This window comes from Rhipicephalus microplus, chromosome 4 (genome assembly GCF_043290135.1).
Source record: "Rhipicephalus microplus isolate Deutch F79 chromosome 4, USDA_Rmic, whole genome shotgun sequence".
In the NCBI taxonomy this organism is placed as follows: Eukaryota; Metazoa; Arthropoda; class Arachnida; order Ixodida; family Ixodidae; genus Rhipicephalus; species Rhipicephalus microplus.
In genome coordinates this window covers 183,006,614-183,025,323 of record NC_134703.1, presented here as the reverse complement: position 1 = coordinate 183,025,323, position 18,710 = coordinate 183,006,614, and the positions used below count along the sequence as shown (strand labels likewise).

The 18,710-nt window shown below is 45.6% G+C and overlaps 1 protein-coding gene across 1 annotated transcript in view; it reads right to left on the bottom strand.

Moving 5' to 3' along the window:
• Nucleotides 1-235: 235 nt before the first annotated feature.
• The window catches only part of LOC142814455 (uncharacterized), a 29,470-nt gene continuing 10,995 nt past the window's right edge, over nt 236-18,710 (bottom strand). The window contains exons 3-4 of the mRNA XM_075893217.1: nt 1,911-1,987; nt 236-364 (exon numbers count right to left, since the gene is read on the bottom strand). Coding sequence (XP_075749332.1) covers nt 236-364; nt 1,911-1,987 — 206 coding nt within the window. The remainder of the gene's footprint in view (nt 365-1,910; nt 1,988-18,710) is intronic.

Below are 18,710 nucleotides of genomic sequence, written 5' to 3'. Positions count from 1 at the left end.
ATCCATGTTCCTGTGGCGTTGCTTCGTTTCCTCATTGCCTCGTTGCCTCGATGGTCATTGCCTCGATGGTCCCGGCCGTAAGGTGCACTATCGGGTCTCTACGATGTCAGGTCACCGCTGTGTCAGGTCCCCACAGCGGCTGTACCGCAAGTCGTTCTTGGTGCACCACCTACGGAGTGTCGCTCCAGTGCATCTGGCGCATGATGACGGGATTGCAGTCACTGGGCCGAGCCTGTTAAACTCCTGGCAGCGCCCCGCAGCTCCCAGGGCGTTGCTGTGAAGGCTGGCGCATGTCCTTCCGAGGAGCCGAGCTCGTGGGGTTCCCGCAAACACTGTGCTGCCTCGACCGCTTGTCCGCGCACGTCTGCGTTCCAAGACCCCGAGTTTCGTCTGTCTCAGCCACGTCGTTGCTCAAGCCCTCTCTCCTCCGTCTTTTTCATTTCTCTTTTCTCTTTAAGTTAGGCGAACGTTATTCAAATAACCCAGGCGTATCTTCACTGTCCTCTTCTTCATATCTTGTCATAAGTACTCGATACAAACACAAATTGCTGAAATGCTGCCAGCTCAATGCCATGAAATGTGTCTGTAGAACAGGTGATTCACTCTTCAGAGTGTCAGTAGAAAAAAAAAACTGGCATAACCCATGCATTGTGGGAATAGATGTAATGCCAAGCCACCAGCAAGGGGCAAATCAAGTTTTTCATAACATTTATATTACGATTAACTTATTAGAACCTGTAATCTATGCTCGTCATACATGACATGTGGAATTAAACTCCAAAATCCACCTTATGATTTTGAGAGACGCCGTAGTGGTGAACTCCGGAAATTTTGACCACTTGGAGTTCTTCAACGTGCACCTAAATCTGAGAACACGGGCCTACAACATTTCCGCCTCCATCAGAAATGCAGCCGCAACAGCCGGGATGCGACCCTGTGAGCTGCGGGTCAGCAGCTGAGTACCTTAGCCACTATAGCAGTGCAGCGTCCCCATGCTGCATTTGCTTCAGTATAGCATCTGGTGAGCCGAAACACAAAATTTTGTATTGAGGTATAGCGCAATATTTTTCAAGACCTCTAATATACTTGTCGTTCTTACTTGTGGCAGTAAATGACTCAAGTTGGAGAACAAGCAAATTAATACGCTATTGGCATTTGTGCTAGCAACAGATAATTTGAGCCAACCTTGCAAACAACCCTTGTAACTCTTCTGCACCGCAAATCGACTGTCTCAGAAACGGAGCTACTTTTATCGGCCGTATACAGCAAGCATTGCACCATCACGCAACTATTCTTAATGCGAGCACTGTTTGGGAAGTAATGAGTTTTCATAGTAAGCCGATGTCAAGAGAGATTCGATGTAGATGGCTCTTACTTCAACAGGCACCGCCGGTTTTTTCTACGTGCCTACATAAAACCTACTTTTGATTAAACTTTTGCGTAGTACCTTTAATGCGCAAGTTAAGAGCCGACCCCGAAACTCTCTGAAAGATTCAAAGCCATCGGCGGTGTCGTAGAGGGCTCTGCAACTTCAACCATATGAAGCACATTCACTATGCACTGAAACAGTACACTACACGGGCCTCTATTATTTTGCCTGCGTCGAAAAAAGAGCGCTGTCCCCCAGATCGGACACACGAAATTCGGGTTAGCAAGCGAACACCCTTGTTGTTGCAACACTACAATGGAAGCTTTCCAAGTGTTCTTATGTTAGCCATATTTGGTTTATTTAGCAGGCATTGCTGTTCAGCATACAGATCAAAGTCCTTTCTGTAAAGCAGCAGCTTCGAAGTCTGTGAGAATCACCGCACAGACGCTTCTCTCTTAGACTTGTAACAAGTGCTGAAAACTCGGTGTGGTAATAAGGGTTCGTGTGCGACGCAGTTTGCTAGAAAACATCTCTGACTTACCGTTGTGGTGTTTTTGTAGTTGCCTTGGAGAAGCATGTGGTTATGGTTGATCAATAACATAGACTGAAGTATGCTATCTGCAAAGAGACCATGATAGTGATGAAAAATTGAGTTACATAAGAGCACGTGAAAAAACAACGCTGTGCCTCAATAGAGCTAGTGCCAATCTTTACCATTTGCCATTGACTGCCTGCAGACACGCTTGTTTACGTTAATAATCATAACCGACCATTTCTGCCGCGCATGGGAACAAAATGCACTTTCTCAGTCACGTTTCTATTAGAGAAACTTTCCTAATACGACACTGAATCAACAATATCGTTCCTGCTTCATCACTGTAGCTCAAGGAATAATTTCTCTATCGGGTACGTAAGGGGCTGTCGTCGGGGAGCGTTTCCTCTAGGTTAGTTTGTTTATTATCATCTAGAAGCTTTTATTGCCTGGCGATTCACCGGTTTCCTCATCAATTGTGTTCAAATGCAAGACGTTAGGAAACCACTGACCACAAATTCACAAATGCGATTTTTTTTTTGTGTGTTCACAAGTAGTTCGTGACCCCATAGTAACAATTGGAGAACGAAAATACAACTTAGGGACGAAAAAACAACAATTTTGTTCATTTTTATTACCTGTATCCAATTTAATACTAATAGAAAACGGCCTAAGTGCAATTTTAATCGCTTCCAGCGCTTACTGTTGGTGACCTCCACAGCGTGACAAAGCTGAAAACTTTCCACAGAAAGGAGTGGCGCAAGACTCGGCTATTTTTTGGTCTGCTGAACATAGTCGTTCAGTCATGCCCTGACATTAACATCTTCATTGTGAACGTCAAAAGTTTGACTAATGTTAAAAACAACACTCTGGAACTTGGAATAGGCAGAATTCACGATGTTGCGAATAATTTTTTCGAGCTTCTTTAAAAGGGCGATGAAAATGGACGCCTTTCAAAGCAGCAACGAGGAGGTGTTTGAGAACGCAGGATTAGGCGTTGCTCGCCGTTTCTCTCAAATTAGCTATACTAAACGATTTCAGCGCTCACGGCAATCCGTGGTATAGGCAAGGCTGCCTATGAAATATTGGTGTAGTAAATATATACCACCCGAGAAATGCATTAAGCTGCATTTTACCTAAAACTATTTTGGGCTTGCTGCGTTCTTCTTCGCACCTTCAGACGGCCGCATCTCTACGGTTTCCCGTGGTTACGGCTTCAGTACATATTTACTCGTCAAGCAGCGCACCAAGCCCAACATGACCAACTTTGAACGTTATTGAATGGCTGCAGTAACCTGTTAATTTACTGGCGCTATCAAGTTTATGAGCGATTCAAATTACTCTATTCGTGCTACGTGCGTGGTAGCTGTTGGTGATTATTTTTATCTAAACGCGGCCAACTTTGATAGCCTGTGGTCATGTTGGCGTGTACCGCACGTGCACTGACATGGCGCACTTGTTTCCCCTGTTCAGCGTTTACAACACACAACTGCAACTCACAAAGAATTCGTACATCCAATCCTGCTTTTTCTTTTCCCCAGTCCTTTTTTAGCTTTGCGCGTCTTGTAATTCTAATAAATCATTCAACACGGCCCTATAAAATCGGGTATAAAAAGTGAAGTTGTTTGTTGGTGTGTGTGCCAGATCATGAACGCCATCGCTACATGGCGCATTGTCATTCAGGAGTTCGGGGTCCACATCCAACACGTCACAGTATTATTAATGTGGCAGGCGTCCGAAAGCCCCTTGGAGCATCTTACGCTCTTTACTTTCAAAATGTCATAACTTCCTTGTGACGGACTGTATTGGAAGGTCATATGCACAATCGCAATCAGAGTGAAACGTGCCCCACGTTTCTCACGAACAAATAGACACTTTGAGTTAAGTGTTAGGGGAAGATACGTGCACTGTTTAAATTACGCTGCGTACGCTGCAGGTGAAGCATGCAGCGACACATTTAGTATAACGTACCTTGATGCATTGCACTCAACTATATAGGTCGTTTTCAAAATGCAAAGGTTTCAGATATTTATCAGCGCCACCCACACTAGAAGTACGCTAGGTCACAGCGGGGCTCTTCGATTTTCAACTTCTGGCTACCCGCGGGCTGCCAGTGCCAGCCAGAGCGTGCTCGTTTTTCTCGGGCTGCTCCGTCCCCCCCCCCCCCACACCCCTCCCCGTGGCGCACTTGTGGTTGGCGTTTGTTTTTCTCGGGTTGGACGTTCTGGCTACCCGCGGGGAGCCCGAGGGTCGCAAGACGCTTCCAGGACAATTTAGTCGTGGAAGCTATCTGTAAGGTTTTGGGCAGGTGTTGGGCTAGCAGGCGCAAAAAAGGTACGATGTGTGCTCGGTGCCATCTTTGTGAGGACTCGACGGATTGCAATGTGGGCACTCTAGGACTGCGCCTTCGCTTGTCATTATGCGTGGCTTTATCTTCTAAAGCCTGTTCCGCCTGGCGAGATGAGGTGATTACGAGTCGCGGCGAGTGTTTGAAGCTACTGTTTATCGCAATTGTTATGTTTAGTGTGAAGCTTCTTTCTGTGAACAACGCGGTGAACTGTTGCCTGTTGACTGTGTCGTGCACATGCCCTAAATGTTATGTTGTACGTAGTACACGTTCGTACGCACGCATGGAGACAACATTGCAGTTATTTTTTTTCGTAGTAGTCGTTTGCGAAGCTGTGCCTGCTTTCTGTGCACTTAGCGAAGACGATTGTGATCGAACTAGCTCACTCCGTCGTATGTTTGCGTACGTGAACCTCTTAGAAACTCTGTCCTGACTACACGATTGATCTTCAATGGTGATAGAAGGCCCAAGATCGCGACTTTTGGTGATGCTCGCTGGTCGCGAATGGCGTGCGAACCCATTTCTATCTATCAGCCAGCATATATTTGGTATGATGTTATATGATACGGCGCGAGAAAAAAAAACAGGGAATAAAATCAGAAAGGTATAAATCTTTTTGTGGCTGATTTCTTCATTGGCTTCATCTTTTTTCACCTCTTCGTAATAATGCCACGCATTACGTACTATGACCTAGAAGGTAGAATCAATGCTGATATTCATGACATTCGTTAAGTGCCACTTAGGACGGAAAAACAGGTCAAAGCAAGTTCTAAAAATGGGTCGAGAACATGTCATGCAAATGTTTATTTTATATACGACGCGCACTCGTGGTACCGATATCTGCGCCTTTCATAAACTTTCGACAAAAACGTAAGTTGGTCAACGTGTGTTTTCGACGTATGATACGCGATAGCTGAGCAGGTATATATCTTCAAGCTCTTTTGGGGACACGATCACATTCATGTGACTTCGCATCGTGTTGTGCAGTGACTGATACATGTGCTAAATAGACGTGAGCTGGTCAAGCCGTCACCGTCGCGGCAGCTCACCTTGCATCGTTCTCAAGGTAGCGTGCGCCAGCTGGCTGTCTCGTTCGCGGACTCGGCGAGTCATCGTGCGAGCGTACGAAGCCGTACCACATATGCGTACGCTCGAGGATATTATTTCAGCTTTTTGGCAAGCTTAGCTACGTATTTCTAAGCGGACAATGCAGAAAAAAAAAACCAACGTACACGCTGCGCATTGTTTTGTTTGCTGCCATGACGGTAGAGTTTGTTTACGTTTACGCTGGCTGTCCTGCGTTAGATTTTGCGACCTTCGGGCTGTCGCCGGGCGGGCACGTAGCCAGCTTACGTCATTTGCTATCAGAGCCGGATGCAGTGGTAGCTTTCGGGGAGCCCGCGGGCAGCCCGTGGGTCTCCAGAACCAACCAAGGATTCCGAAAATCGAAGAGCCCCAGTAATAACGTGGTCTCTGTGGTCTGCGTGAAAAAAATTGCAGCATATTCATTGAGTGAATGATGGAGAGTGGGGCGAAGCATTCGTCCATCTATTCGTTCTTATTTCCGCGCGTCCATGCATCCGTCTGTGTGACCGTCCGTGCGTCCACTTGCCCATCCGTGCGTGCGTCTGTTCATGCGTGCGCACCTCCATCTGTGCGCCCGTCCCTGCGTTCGTTCATGCAGCCGCCCCCGAGTCCGTCCATGCGTCCATCCGTCGGTGCAACTATCCGTGAGTCCGTCCATGCACCTGCTGTGTGTCCGTTCGTCCATCTATTCAACACTCCAAGCACCACCATCTCATATCTTTTCCTCATATATTCCGCATATGCACCACCATCCAGCGGACATTCCAAGGACTAAACAAGAGGTGGCACACGCACACTTTCTTACGACTTGCGCGTCGTGTCTACTTCTACACCTTTAACCACCTCGAAATCATGGTATATACTAGTTCACTGTATTCATGGCACTCCGGCCCAACGCTCGATAAATTTTCTAAAACCAAGGAGGTTATGCCCAGAGAGTTTAACGTAGCAACCCTTTCTTGTCAGATAGTGCTCAATGTACATGCCAATGGTTGCTAATTGGGGATGAGAGACATGAGAATTCGGCTTTTAGTTAACGCGCACGCTGCGAAGTTTTTATTGTTCAACAACGCACAAAAGAAATCACCCCACGGCACCACCTTGAAGGTCAAAATGTAAGACTGGTTACACACTACGACTACTACGACGACTACGGCGACGAACGGGGGCCACTATAAGGAGCTCGCCCCTAAAACATCCTGACAGTTAGGGTAAGAACCACTAGCGAATAATGAGGCCGCGGCGTTCACTGTGGATATTTCGAGCAGCTTTCCTAGGTGCATTGAATGTGAACGTTCATCTTTGTTCTTTTGAACTTGGCTGCGCAATGCGTCTGATCGGGTACAGCCACACTGGATCGAACCAAGCGTTCTATTCAGTGCTGGCACGGATGAGACTTAGCGTACCCTGCAGCAAGTTGTCGCGTTCCGGGTATTCATGGCCTTACGATTACTGCCGGCCAATTTTAGAAATGAAAGCTTGCACAAAGCCCAAGGTGTGTACTTTGAACCAGAAATAAACGTACGTGCCAAGCTGCCATTTTATTCAGTTTCATTCACCGAGGGGTTTGGCAGAAAAAAACGCGTTCCCGTACACAACCTATTGCATGCGATTCTTGGGGATTTTCGTGAGACGCCAGGCAATTCTGAATTATCTGAACTCCGGACCACGCCGCTTTGGTCTACTTTGTCTGGCGTGAAAACATAGTCCTTCATTGTGAAGTCCACATGCCTTTTATCAGGTCCGCTGTTGCTGTCTGCGTTGAACGCCACTGCTGTCACCATATACTTCCGTTCTGGTTTTTACGAGGTTTCGCGGGGATGAGCAGCAGCTCGCAGAGACGCTGAGGGACGCCCTGAGCCCCGTGAGGATTAATCTACGACTAAAAGCGACTTCAGAACCCACAAGTTTCAGTGGTGAGCCTTTTTCAAACTTTTACGCTCGCCCACGACCAGCCGGCATGCAGCGCAAAGCCAGCATGCAGCGCAAAGCGGTAAACGCCATGTTTGAAAGAGTTTGCAGTACGCTGTAGAAGGCGAGGAACTAGATCCAGCAGAGCTCGAAGACGGCACCTGGGTCACATAAAAAATGACGCAGAGTGGCTTAGACCACCTCGATCAGCAGCACAAGTACAGAACGGCCGTGCCCAAGCCCTCAGAGGCAATGCCTGAACACGCCAGTACCCCGGCACTCGTCCCCGGCAGCGCGCCCGCTGCCGCTTCCACGCCGGAGGCCCATGCCGAGGCTGCCAAGCAAACATTACCAAATTGTAATTCGACCCGGACACCGAATCAACCTGTCGAACATTGGCCTCGCTACGCTGCTGGAAGCCATTAAAAACACTGCCAAAGTCGACCTGGCCCAAGCAGAAGAAGAAGACCAAATAAGAATTCACCCTATTAAAAATACCCTTAGAGTCAGTACACCCGACAGAAGCAGGGCAGAAGCCTACCACTCACTGGAAGGGCTCAGAAGTCAAAGGTACAATATTACCTTCCAATGGCCGCCTGCGTACCAGCGCCAGACGAGTCCATCCATGGAGTACTTTGCAAGGCCTACACGGACGAAACAGAACACGATCTTCAAGCACAACTGATGAAGAAAAATCCTGACATCCTCATAGTGAATGCCAGGACACTGGGCTTATCAAAACACCTGGTCATCACCTTCGCCGGACACAAGCTTCCTGGCACAATCTGCTTCAGGGCTTTAACCTTAGAAGTACAACCCTTCAAAGAGAGACCTGAGGCCTCCTTCAAATGCAGGAAGTTTGGGCACCGCACAGATGTGTGCCTGCTGTCCGGCCCTGGAATACCAAAATGCTGAAGATGCGGTGGAGAAAATTCCCCACCGCCACTGGGAGAATAGCCAACATGTACACCACAGTGTGTAGTTTGCCTCGGCGAACATCCCACTGGCATAAGGAGCTGCAAGCTACGCTTCACACCAGTCAAACCTAATAACAGTAAGAATACATCGATGTCCTCTAGCACCAACGAGGGAGGAAAATGAAAATCACCAGGCGGTCGATCAAGATCGACGTCGTGAAAAAGGAGCAAGAGCAGGAACAGAAATGCCCCCATCCCCGCGAAGAAGAGCCGTAGTCCCAGTCAGGAGACATCCACTTCTATGCCAGCAATACACAACAAGAACGCCTGGAGCAACGGCTCATCAAAGAGCGTAGGTTGGAGTACCGACAATCCAGGGCAAACCAGCAAAGCGGCAACTACTCAGCCAGCATCCAGCACGAAACGAGGGGGCAAGACCAGGAACCGGTCAACATCCCGGACTCGAGGCAGCCATTCCGAATCCAATTCGAAATCAAGGACTCAGCCACCATCCAGACCTCAAGACAATCAGGTGAGGGAACTTACAGAGCTGGTAAACTCTTTACAGTATCAGTTGGCATCGGCCAATGAACAGACCAGGGAACAGAAAAACAATTTCAATTTGACCTTTACTCCACCCGCTGCTGACGAACAAATGGCATGCACTCACATTGAAGTAACTAACATGAAAACCGACAGAATTATAGGAGAAAAGCGCACAGCTTCTAACCGAGCGCCAGATATTGCCACAGGAGAAAAACGAGAAAAAGTAAAAAAAAATTGTACTCAGAATAGCCAAGCTAGAAACTGCAATAAACGCGCGTGTCAAGGGGATAGAAGCCAAACAGGCTGAGTTTCAGGCATATACTGAGGCTCGCCCCACGAGAATCGAAGACGCGATCGAAAACATGCTGGCAGGTCTTAATCAGCTCAAAGCCACTAACACAGGCGCACTGACACAGCAGCAGCAACAGCACCAAAGCTCTGACGCACAATTGCCACTCCTAGTTAGAGGCGAGGGACCTAACAACAATACTAGCTTAGATCAACGACCCACAGCGGGAGGCCCGATCAGAGCACACGGACCACGTGCAAAAACTCCTAGGCATTCATGATGGCCAGCGACCAAGTTTTGATCTAGCAATAGAACTGCAGAGGGTTCCGAGATAAAAGTTGGGATCTCGAATATAAGATTTTATTACTCTGCATTCAAACCTGATGTTATTGCGCTAAGGTAACTGGAGTAAACGCCAAGCTTGTTGGCTACACAGCCTTCACGATAGTGGCGGAAGGCTTTAATTCCTCCACGGCACTCATGATACATAGAAACCTCACCGCTAAACGCGATAGATCTCGCAATCGAGGATATAACATAAAAGTTTGTAGAAATCCTCCTCAAGAAGAAAACTTAACCTACCCGGTACATTCTAAACGCATATCATCCACCAAACAACAGAGGCATCGTCGCCTCTAAGCTTATTGTAAAGGCACAAAACATGCCCGAAGCTGACTTCTAATTATAGTAGGTGACTTCAATGCTCATCATCCAGCATGGGGCTGTAAGCCTTGTGACAAGAGGGAGACCAGCCTATGGACAACCTCACTAGAGCTGGGCTTGACCCTCCTCAGTGACCCCGAGCGCCCCACCTGAGTAGGCAACAGCATCTGTCGCAACACATCACCTGATCTAACATTCATCAAAAACATAAAATTCGCCAAATGGGAAAACACAGAAACTAAAGCAGGCAGCGATCATTACATCATAGCAACCACATTACCACTCAGTAACATAAAGAAAGAAAAATTCAGAGAAAAAGATACTAATTGGGACACTTTCAGAGACATTAGAAATTATAGAGAACCCACAGAACTCACAAACTTGGAAGAATGAACATCCACTCTATTCGAAAACGCGAACAGGGCCAACCCTGAAGCCGAGATTGAGGAGGATCACCCGGCCCTTGACTCCCGGCTTATACGCCTGTGGGCGGCTAGGGAAAGCATTCAGAAGAGATGGATGTCACAAAAACATAACAAAACTTTACGAAAGAAGATAGCTTAAATCGACAAAGAAGTAGAGAATTATACACAAGCGTTGAGTTCAGAACACTGGCACCAAATATGTGACCGGCTCAATGGCCAATTAGCTAAATAAAACTCCTGGTTTCTACTCAGACATCTGAAAGATCCCGAACAAACCAAATCAAACTCATGTAAGAACCTCCAGAAACTCATCCATTCCTATCCTGGGGAGGAGAATGACCTAATACGGGAACTGCAAAGCAAATACTTCAACACCAACACAAACAGGCCCACTCCAGCTAATTATGAAGAAGAAATCAATCCAGCTTTAGATAGCGATATAGACGAAGCTGAAATTAGAGCAGTCCTCAACCAGATTAAAACCACTGCCGCAGCGGGGGAAGACAGAATAACAAAATGCTTCGAAATTTAGATTACCACTTGATCAGCCATATCACTAAACTGTTCAACACTTACTTTGCTGATGGAAAAGTTCTGCCTAGCTGGAAACATGCTACCGTCATTTTTATTAGGAAACCGGGCAATGAGTTGGAACTTGGAAATTTCCAACCGATTTCTCTCACCTCCTCTTTAAGCAAGGTCATGAAACAGATCATATTAATTCGATCATATTATTCTGACTCAACAATTACATTGAAAAAGAGCATCTGTTACCTGACACGTTAATTGGCTTCTGAGAGTATTTATCAACACAAGATATTATGCCTCAACTGCAACAAGACATCCTGACATCCTTGACAGATGCCCAGTGCGAGCCACTCAGACCATACGGGGCCTGGACGTCAGTAAAGCTTTTGACAATGTCGCGCCTCAGGCCATCCTAAATGGCTTATCCCATTTGAGCGTGGGCGAAAGAACATTTGCATACATTTCCGACTTTCTCAGAGAAAGAACGGCCACTATTCAAGTGTGTGAAGTGCGCGGTCAAAAGTTTACGCTAGGCACAAGAGGAACCCCGCAAGGTACTGTCTTCTTGCCCCTACTCTTCAATATCACTGTGATGAACTTACCACAACATCTAAACACGATACCACATATCAAACATGCCATATACGTGGATGATGTTACAATCTGGACAAACAGTGGCTCGGATGGTGTGATAAATGATGCGTTACAGCTGGCAGCCAACTTTGTGCAAGAATATGTTAGACAAAACAGGTTAACAAGCTCCCCCTCCAAATCCGAACTCCTAATCATTATAAGTAAATCCAAAAATACGCCAGGCACGGACGCCCAAAAACAAGCACCGATAAAAATTATGTTAGAGAGCAGCCCAGTTCCTCTGGTTCTGACCATTAGAGTGCTGGGTGCTCCTCTTATTCAACATAACACGCAAAATACCATGGCCCTCACAAAATTGCAGAGCACCGCCAAACCAATTGGTGGACTCCTCAGAAAAGTGGCCAACAGACATAGAGGAATGAAAGAGATGGACTTGTGTGGACTCATTCACGCCTTCCTAATCAGCCGTACACTCTACTTTTTCCCCAGTTATCATCTCAAGAAATCAGACAAAGATGAAATTGAAGCTGTAGTTCGACAGGCGTACGAATTGGCCCTAGGTTTGCCTGTTTATGCCAGCACCGAGAAGCTCCTCCAACTTGGAATGCTTAACACCCTAGAGGAGCTGATCGAAGCACATAAAACAGCACAAATAACACGGCTTTCAGACACGATGACGGGACTACATATCTTGCATCAACTGAAAATTGAGCCCATACACACCACGGGAGGCAGAGCACCACTACCTCCCGCGATCAGACGTTACCTACAGATCAAACCAATACCCAAAAACACCCAGGCGGGCAGACACGACGCCAAAAGAAAAGCCAGAGCCGATAGGCTAAGTGAAAAGCACAAGCAAGACCAAACCGCGGTCTTCGTCGATGCCGCCAACTAGGTACACAACAAATACGCCCTGAGTGCCGTGAACAGAGAACTTAAAATCGTAAATGTGGCTTCCACTATAGCCCCATCGATCCAAGATGCCGAAAAAATGGCCATAGCGCTGGCCATTATGCATCCAACCACCCACACTGTCCTTAGCGACTCTAAGAGTGCTATTCTCAGCTTTGTAAGGGGAAGTGTGGGACTAAATACAGCCAAGGCCCTGAGAAACTTCAATCAGAATAATATAACCAAAATCAATCTGGTCTGAGTCCCCGCTCACTCGAGAAACCCCGGTAACGAGGAAGCGCATAAAGTGGCCCGAGGGTTAGCAAACTGGGTCGTGCTTTCATTGGAACCGGGCTCCCCGATAGGAGAAGCAGTGACCTCCAATAACGAACCTACGAATATGTATAAAAATGACAGGAGATTATATCCTATACCGAACAGCAACTTCACGAGAGCGCAGGCCACTTTCCTCAACCGAATTTAAATGAACAGCCTAACCACTCCTCACCGCATAGCGATAGTCACAGGTGGAGAGGTTGGCTCAACATGCTAAAATGGTGACAAAAATGCCATAGCAAACTAAAGTCACATCCTCTGGGAATGCGAGGGTCTTCTCCCATTCAGAGAGCTTCTGCCAGCTCCCTTCGAAACAGCATGGGAAACCTTAATACGGTCCTGCGACAAAAAACTGCAGAAAGCAGTCATTGCATGGGCACAAGAGGTCGCCGCAGACAAGTGGCCAGCTCGAAACCCATGAAATCTCTTTAAATAAAGCTGTACCTTCCTCCTCCCCCATCGAGTTCTCGCGAGAACACACTGCTGTAAGCGTTGCGTTACGTACGCAGCGTTCTGTTTCGAGAGTATGCGCGGCGCATCTCTGGAATCGATACGTTACGTACTGCACATGCGCAGTTCTCTCCCGTGGTAGTGCTGCGTGCGTGGGCTTGTTACGTACGCCCAACTAAATGTGTCGTAATAACGCACAAAACGTACTCACAGGTGCAGATGAACGTGAATAAGTGCATCAGTTGTCAGTGCACTGTGTCTGAAAAACACGCCTTTTTCGCTAACCGAGACTGTGCAACGATTCCAGTGACCTTTTTGCAAATGGGAACTACAACAAAATCATTCCGGTGAAAGCTTTAGCACAGCCAAGACTTAAGATGCTCCCAGGTGCGAGATAAGGGTGCGCGAGTCTGCGTTCAGGGGCTTCACGACCACCCACACTTCTATCTGCGACGCAAAGTACGCGTGGAAGATGAGGGCGCGCGCCGGCGTTCACTCATTGCGTCATCTTGCTAGTAATTCCGAAAACACAATAGTTCCCCCTCCCCTCCCCACGGAGATACCCATCATCAGCGGTAAGAGGTAGACATAAATAGCTCCTTGCCGTTTGCACGTTGAACCGTAGTGGGTCAGCAAGCGCCCCACACTCACAATGCTGAGGTCCCAAGTTGGCTTCCACATACCGGAGTCTTTTTCTGGATTTCTCACTTTCTTGCGTGATATATATATATATATATATATATATATATATATATATATATATATATATATATATATATTCGTATAGGAAAGAAGACGCACGTACGAAGTTATTTTATTTGACGTTTCACGTGGGTCCGGCCTTCATCAGAATGATTTGACATCAGAATCATTCTGATGAAGGCCGGACCCACGGCCTAAACGTCAAATAAAATAACTTCGTACGTGCGTCTTCTTTCCTATACGAATAATATTTCCCGGACCCAGCATCACTTTTGTTTTTGGTATATTTATATATATATATATATATATATATATATAGTCTAGTAGATCCTCCGTGAGCGGTCACAACGTGGTTTATTTCGACGTTTCGGCCTAGAGTCTGGCCTTCATCAGGACTTTATTCCTGATGAAGGCCAGACTCTAGGCCGAAACGTCGAAATAAACCACGTTGTGACCGCTCACGGAGGATCTACTAGACTATATGCAACGCTACGGCCACTCAACCGCCATGCCTGCCTATATATATATATATATATATATATATATATATATATATATATATATAGACTGAGCTCTACCACCTCAGTGGTAGTGAGGTGGTAGAGCATCGAACGCGTTATTCGAAGGTCTCAGGTTCGGATTCAGCCCATGGCAAGTTATCTTTCCACCCACATTTATTTCTTCTCATTTACACTACAATTGGCCTAATGACTTTCTCCATACCTTTCTTGGCATTGTTGTTTATTATATCTCAGTAATATTGTGTAAAACACAAAAACAAGCCCTTAAATATACACTTGTTTCCCTTATTCATTAACGAGGGTCTCGTACTGGCGGACTTGGTGCCTCTAGGTTGTATACGGTGGACTATTGGTCAGCTGCCAATTAGTAATAAGTTCACGCGCTACGTGATGCCAAACAGGCTCATAAAGAGTGTACCACACTCGCCGCCATGGCTACAAATGGCGCTGACTGACACTCCCACGTTTAAATTGACATAGATACCCAATAAAGTGGCTGGGGGGATGGCTGTCGTGCTAGCTCAGTGGTAGGGCATCGAACGCGTTATTCGAAGGTCGCAGATTCGGATCCCACCCACAGCAAGTTATCTTTTCACCCACTTTTCTTTCTTCTCAATTACATTACAATTGGCCTAATAACTTCCCTTATAACTTCCTTGGCATCATTGTCTGTTAGATCTCATTATTATTGTGTAAAATGCAAAAAACAAGCCCTTAGGTATACACTCGTTTCCCTTATATACATAATATATATATATATATATATATATATATATATATATATATATATATATATATATATATATATATATATATATATATATATATATATATTTTTTAGGGACTCTGAAGCTGGCAACAATATCCAGCTGAGCCTCGAAGCCATGACCTTAGTTTTACGGAAGCGCATACACAGCAGTAAATATTTTAATTACGAAGCTTGCATTTCAACAATAATATTGAATGTGTGAAACAGGCGATGCACTTTGTGTCAATTGTTCACCATGTTTAGGCACTTTATCACTCCTTCGGCTACTTCCTGATACTCCTTCCTGATACAAGGACACTGCAGACAGCGATCTATGTGGATGATGTCATTTTGGGAGCAGCAACGCTTGATGAAGCAGTTAAGTTGTACAAAGAGGCAAAGCAAGTGTTCAGAGACGCAGCGATGAATTTGGGAAAATGGACATCCAAAGAAGAGCGATTAAACAAAATAATTGATGAAAATAAAAGAGACGATTCTCGCATAGATATTCGATCTAGAGGATTTACAATGCTTCTGGGCTCGATATGGATACACTCAAAGGACATGATTTGCTTCCATATGGAAAAGTGGAATTTATTAACAGATACAACGCACTTGACAAAAAATGGTTGTGTTACAAACCACAGCGAAGATATTTGACCCTCTCGATTTGTTGTCGCCATTCACAGTACGCACGAAATTAGGACTGCAGATACTGTGGAAAATGAACGTCACGTGAGGCGACCGGCTCCCTAAAGATGAATGCGACAATTGGAAGAAACGTATGTCTGAAGCGGAGGACTTTCGTGTTCTAGAAATCCCACGATGCTACGCAAGCAAGAATCAACCAGTACAAGCATACAAGCTGCATGTATTTGCCGACGCGAGCCCATTAGCATACGGAGCGGCAGCATACTTGACAGCAGTAAACCACTATGGAAGCAAAGAATCAAGGCTGGTAACAGCAAAAAGCCACGTAGCCCCAATTAAAAAGCTGACATTGGCGCGACTTGAACGGATGGCAGCGGTGGTAGCATCAAGATTATGCAGCTACATCAAAGGTCACTTCAATGAAAGATTTCAGGAAATACACTGCTGGACGGACTCGATGATTGTGCTTCACTGGATCAAGGGAACAAGCAAAAGGGATTCGTTTGCTGCCAACAGCATCGCAGAAATTAGAGAAAAAACACTTGAAGCAAGCTGGTAATTCGTTCAAAGTGACGACAACCCTGCTGTCCTACTTACACGAGGAATAAGCGCAAAGGCATTGATAATGTCAAAGTTATGGTGGAACGGTCCTGAATGGATAACATCACTGGAAAAACCTCAGTAAGCATAGGGGCACAAATACAGACGTGGGAGACCAACATAAAACACACTGTCACCAATGCATGGGAACCGCCAAAATTAAGCCAATCTTGGAAATCGAAAGCTATTCATCATACGGATGGCTTATAAGAGTGACAGCATGGGTGTTCAGATTCATAGAAAAGACAAAAAAGGAAAAGCACAAAGGGCCGTTGACAGGAAAAGAGGTAACAAATGCAGAGAAATACTGGATAAGACAGGCCCAAATACCACTGAGACTAACAAAGGGTGAGGCCTATTCGAAGACTCAATCATTTCAAATACTGGTGGACACGAGGTCTACCTTGATGATGATGGAATTATCAGACAGAAGGGACAATTGCAGTGCAGCCAAGAATTCAACAAGCACGTTATAGTAATTCCATAGGATGAGCATTTCACGGAATTTCTGGTACGTCAGGTGCATAAAAGGACATCACACGGAGAAGTTCAAGTGACGCTAGCTCAAATTCGAACTAAGTTGTCAATATTGCAGGGTAGACAAGCAGTGAAAAGAGTTCTGAACAGATGTCTCGTCTGCAAGAGGCATAACTCCAGAATGGTGACTGAAAACATACCTCCACTTCCGGCAGACAGAGTCACCGAATCAGAGCCATTCAAAGTTACGGGAGCTGACTTTACAGGACCTCTGTACGCAAAGGAAAAGTGCCAGATTGTGAAGCTTGATTGATTTGTGGGGTTTAACGTCCCAAATCCGCGATATGATAATGAGAGACGCCGTAGTAAAGAGCTCCGGAAATTTCCACCACCTGCGGTTCTTTAACGTGCACCCAAATCTGAGTGCACGGGCCTACAACACTTCCACCTCCATCGGAAATGCAGCCGTCACTGCCCGGATTGGGAAACAATACGTATTGATATTCACCTGAGCGGTAATGAGAGGAGTACACTTGGAGGTTACCAACGATTTGTCAACGTCAAGTTTTCTACAAGCATTCTGACAATCTACAGCTCGACGAGGAATGCCAGCAGTAATCTGCTCGGACAACATCAAAACGTTTATAAAAGCTGGAAAGGAAATCAACAAAATGTTCGAAACAATTAAAAACGAGGTCTTAAAGGATTAATGCAGTGGTCATCAAATTCTGTGAAAAAAAAATAGTCGAGTGCGCGTCATGGTGGGAAAGATTTTACGAGAGCCTCATAAGAAGCCTGAAGACATCGATGCGGAAGATAATATCGAAAACTACAGCTTCGGTTGAGGAGCTACGTACTGTTGTAGCAGAAGTTGAAGGAACACTCAGCAATCGACCATTGACTTACGTATATGGCGAACCTGACGAGCCAATGTCACTAACGCTAGTAGACATCATAGGCGGACGGCGACAGCTTCAAGACGGACAAACAAGACTGTACAACGGTGACACTGAAGACGCATGGCAAAGCAAACACTGATTTTTAGCTCACACTGATAATGAGAAATAGCATCAACTAACGCCAGGTAAAAAATACGCGAGGTTATTAGAAGTAATTGCAATGTAAATGCAAAGAAATGAAAGTGAAGAGAAAAGTAATTTGCGACTAGCGGGGTTCGAACTTGTGCCCTTGGAATGGCGCATCCGATGTCCTATCAGTGCGCTACAGCGGTGGTAATTTCACCGTTACCTCTAGAGGGTATATATGTGCATTTACTCGTACCAGCGGCAGGCAGAGCCACCTGTCGCAATACTTGCTTTTATGTATTTTTTTATTATCTCGAGGAAGGAAGACAAAGCGACAACTTATTTAAAGCATGGGGGAATGGTTTGTCCTGCTTTACGCGTAGCGTCTTCATTTATTTACGTATATTCATTTATTTACGTGTAAAAAAATTGGTCATATGGTGTCAGGTAAAAATAATAAACAAATGCAAACCACGTAAATAAAACATTTAAATGGCAATATTTCACTTAGAGTTTGGTGTCTTCAAATTCAAAAGACTGTTCTATAGTAAATACTTTTGCAAGAATTTCTGAAATATTTACGAGCTCATAGTAAGAACATTAGTGTGACTATTGCCCATACACAAGCGTTCATTGGCACCTTATGAAGAAGCTGTATTTTGAACTTAAATCTAACAAATCCTTCTGAAGATAGCGGTGACAGCAGTGCCTCGTGCTTCTAGCAAGGAACATTTTCGCCAGGTGCCTTCTTCACAGTTCACTTCTTTTTAGCAGCATCAGCATGGCAGATAGAGCTATCAGTGAATTCCTGGTCCGTTCGGAAAAATAATTCTTCCGTCGCCATAATAACGAAGAGCAGATGCACGTAATGCAAGGAACTGCACTAAACCATGTCCGTTTTCTAAGACACTACGCACAACGCTTTTGCCACTCTCGGCTCCATGAAGTAACGCACCTTCCACTGCATGACCGCAACAATACTGTGCTCAATGCTGATGTTGGTAGGTTAGCTACTATGACGCCCATTGAAGAGATTACAATGTCTGCCCAGTGGCTTCCTGATGTTTTGAAAGTGTTAGAAGTTGTTTATTGTGTTTAT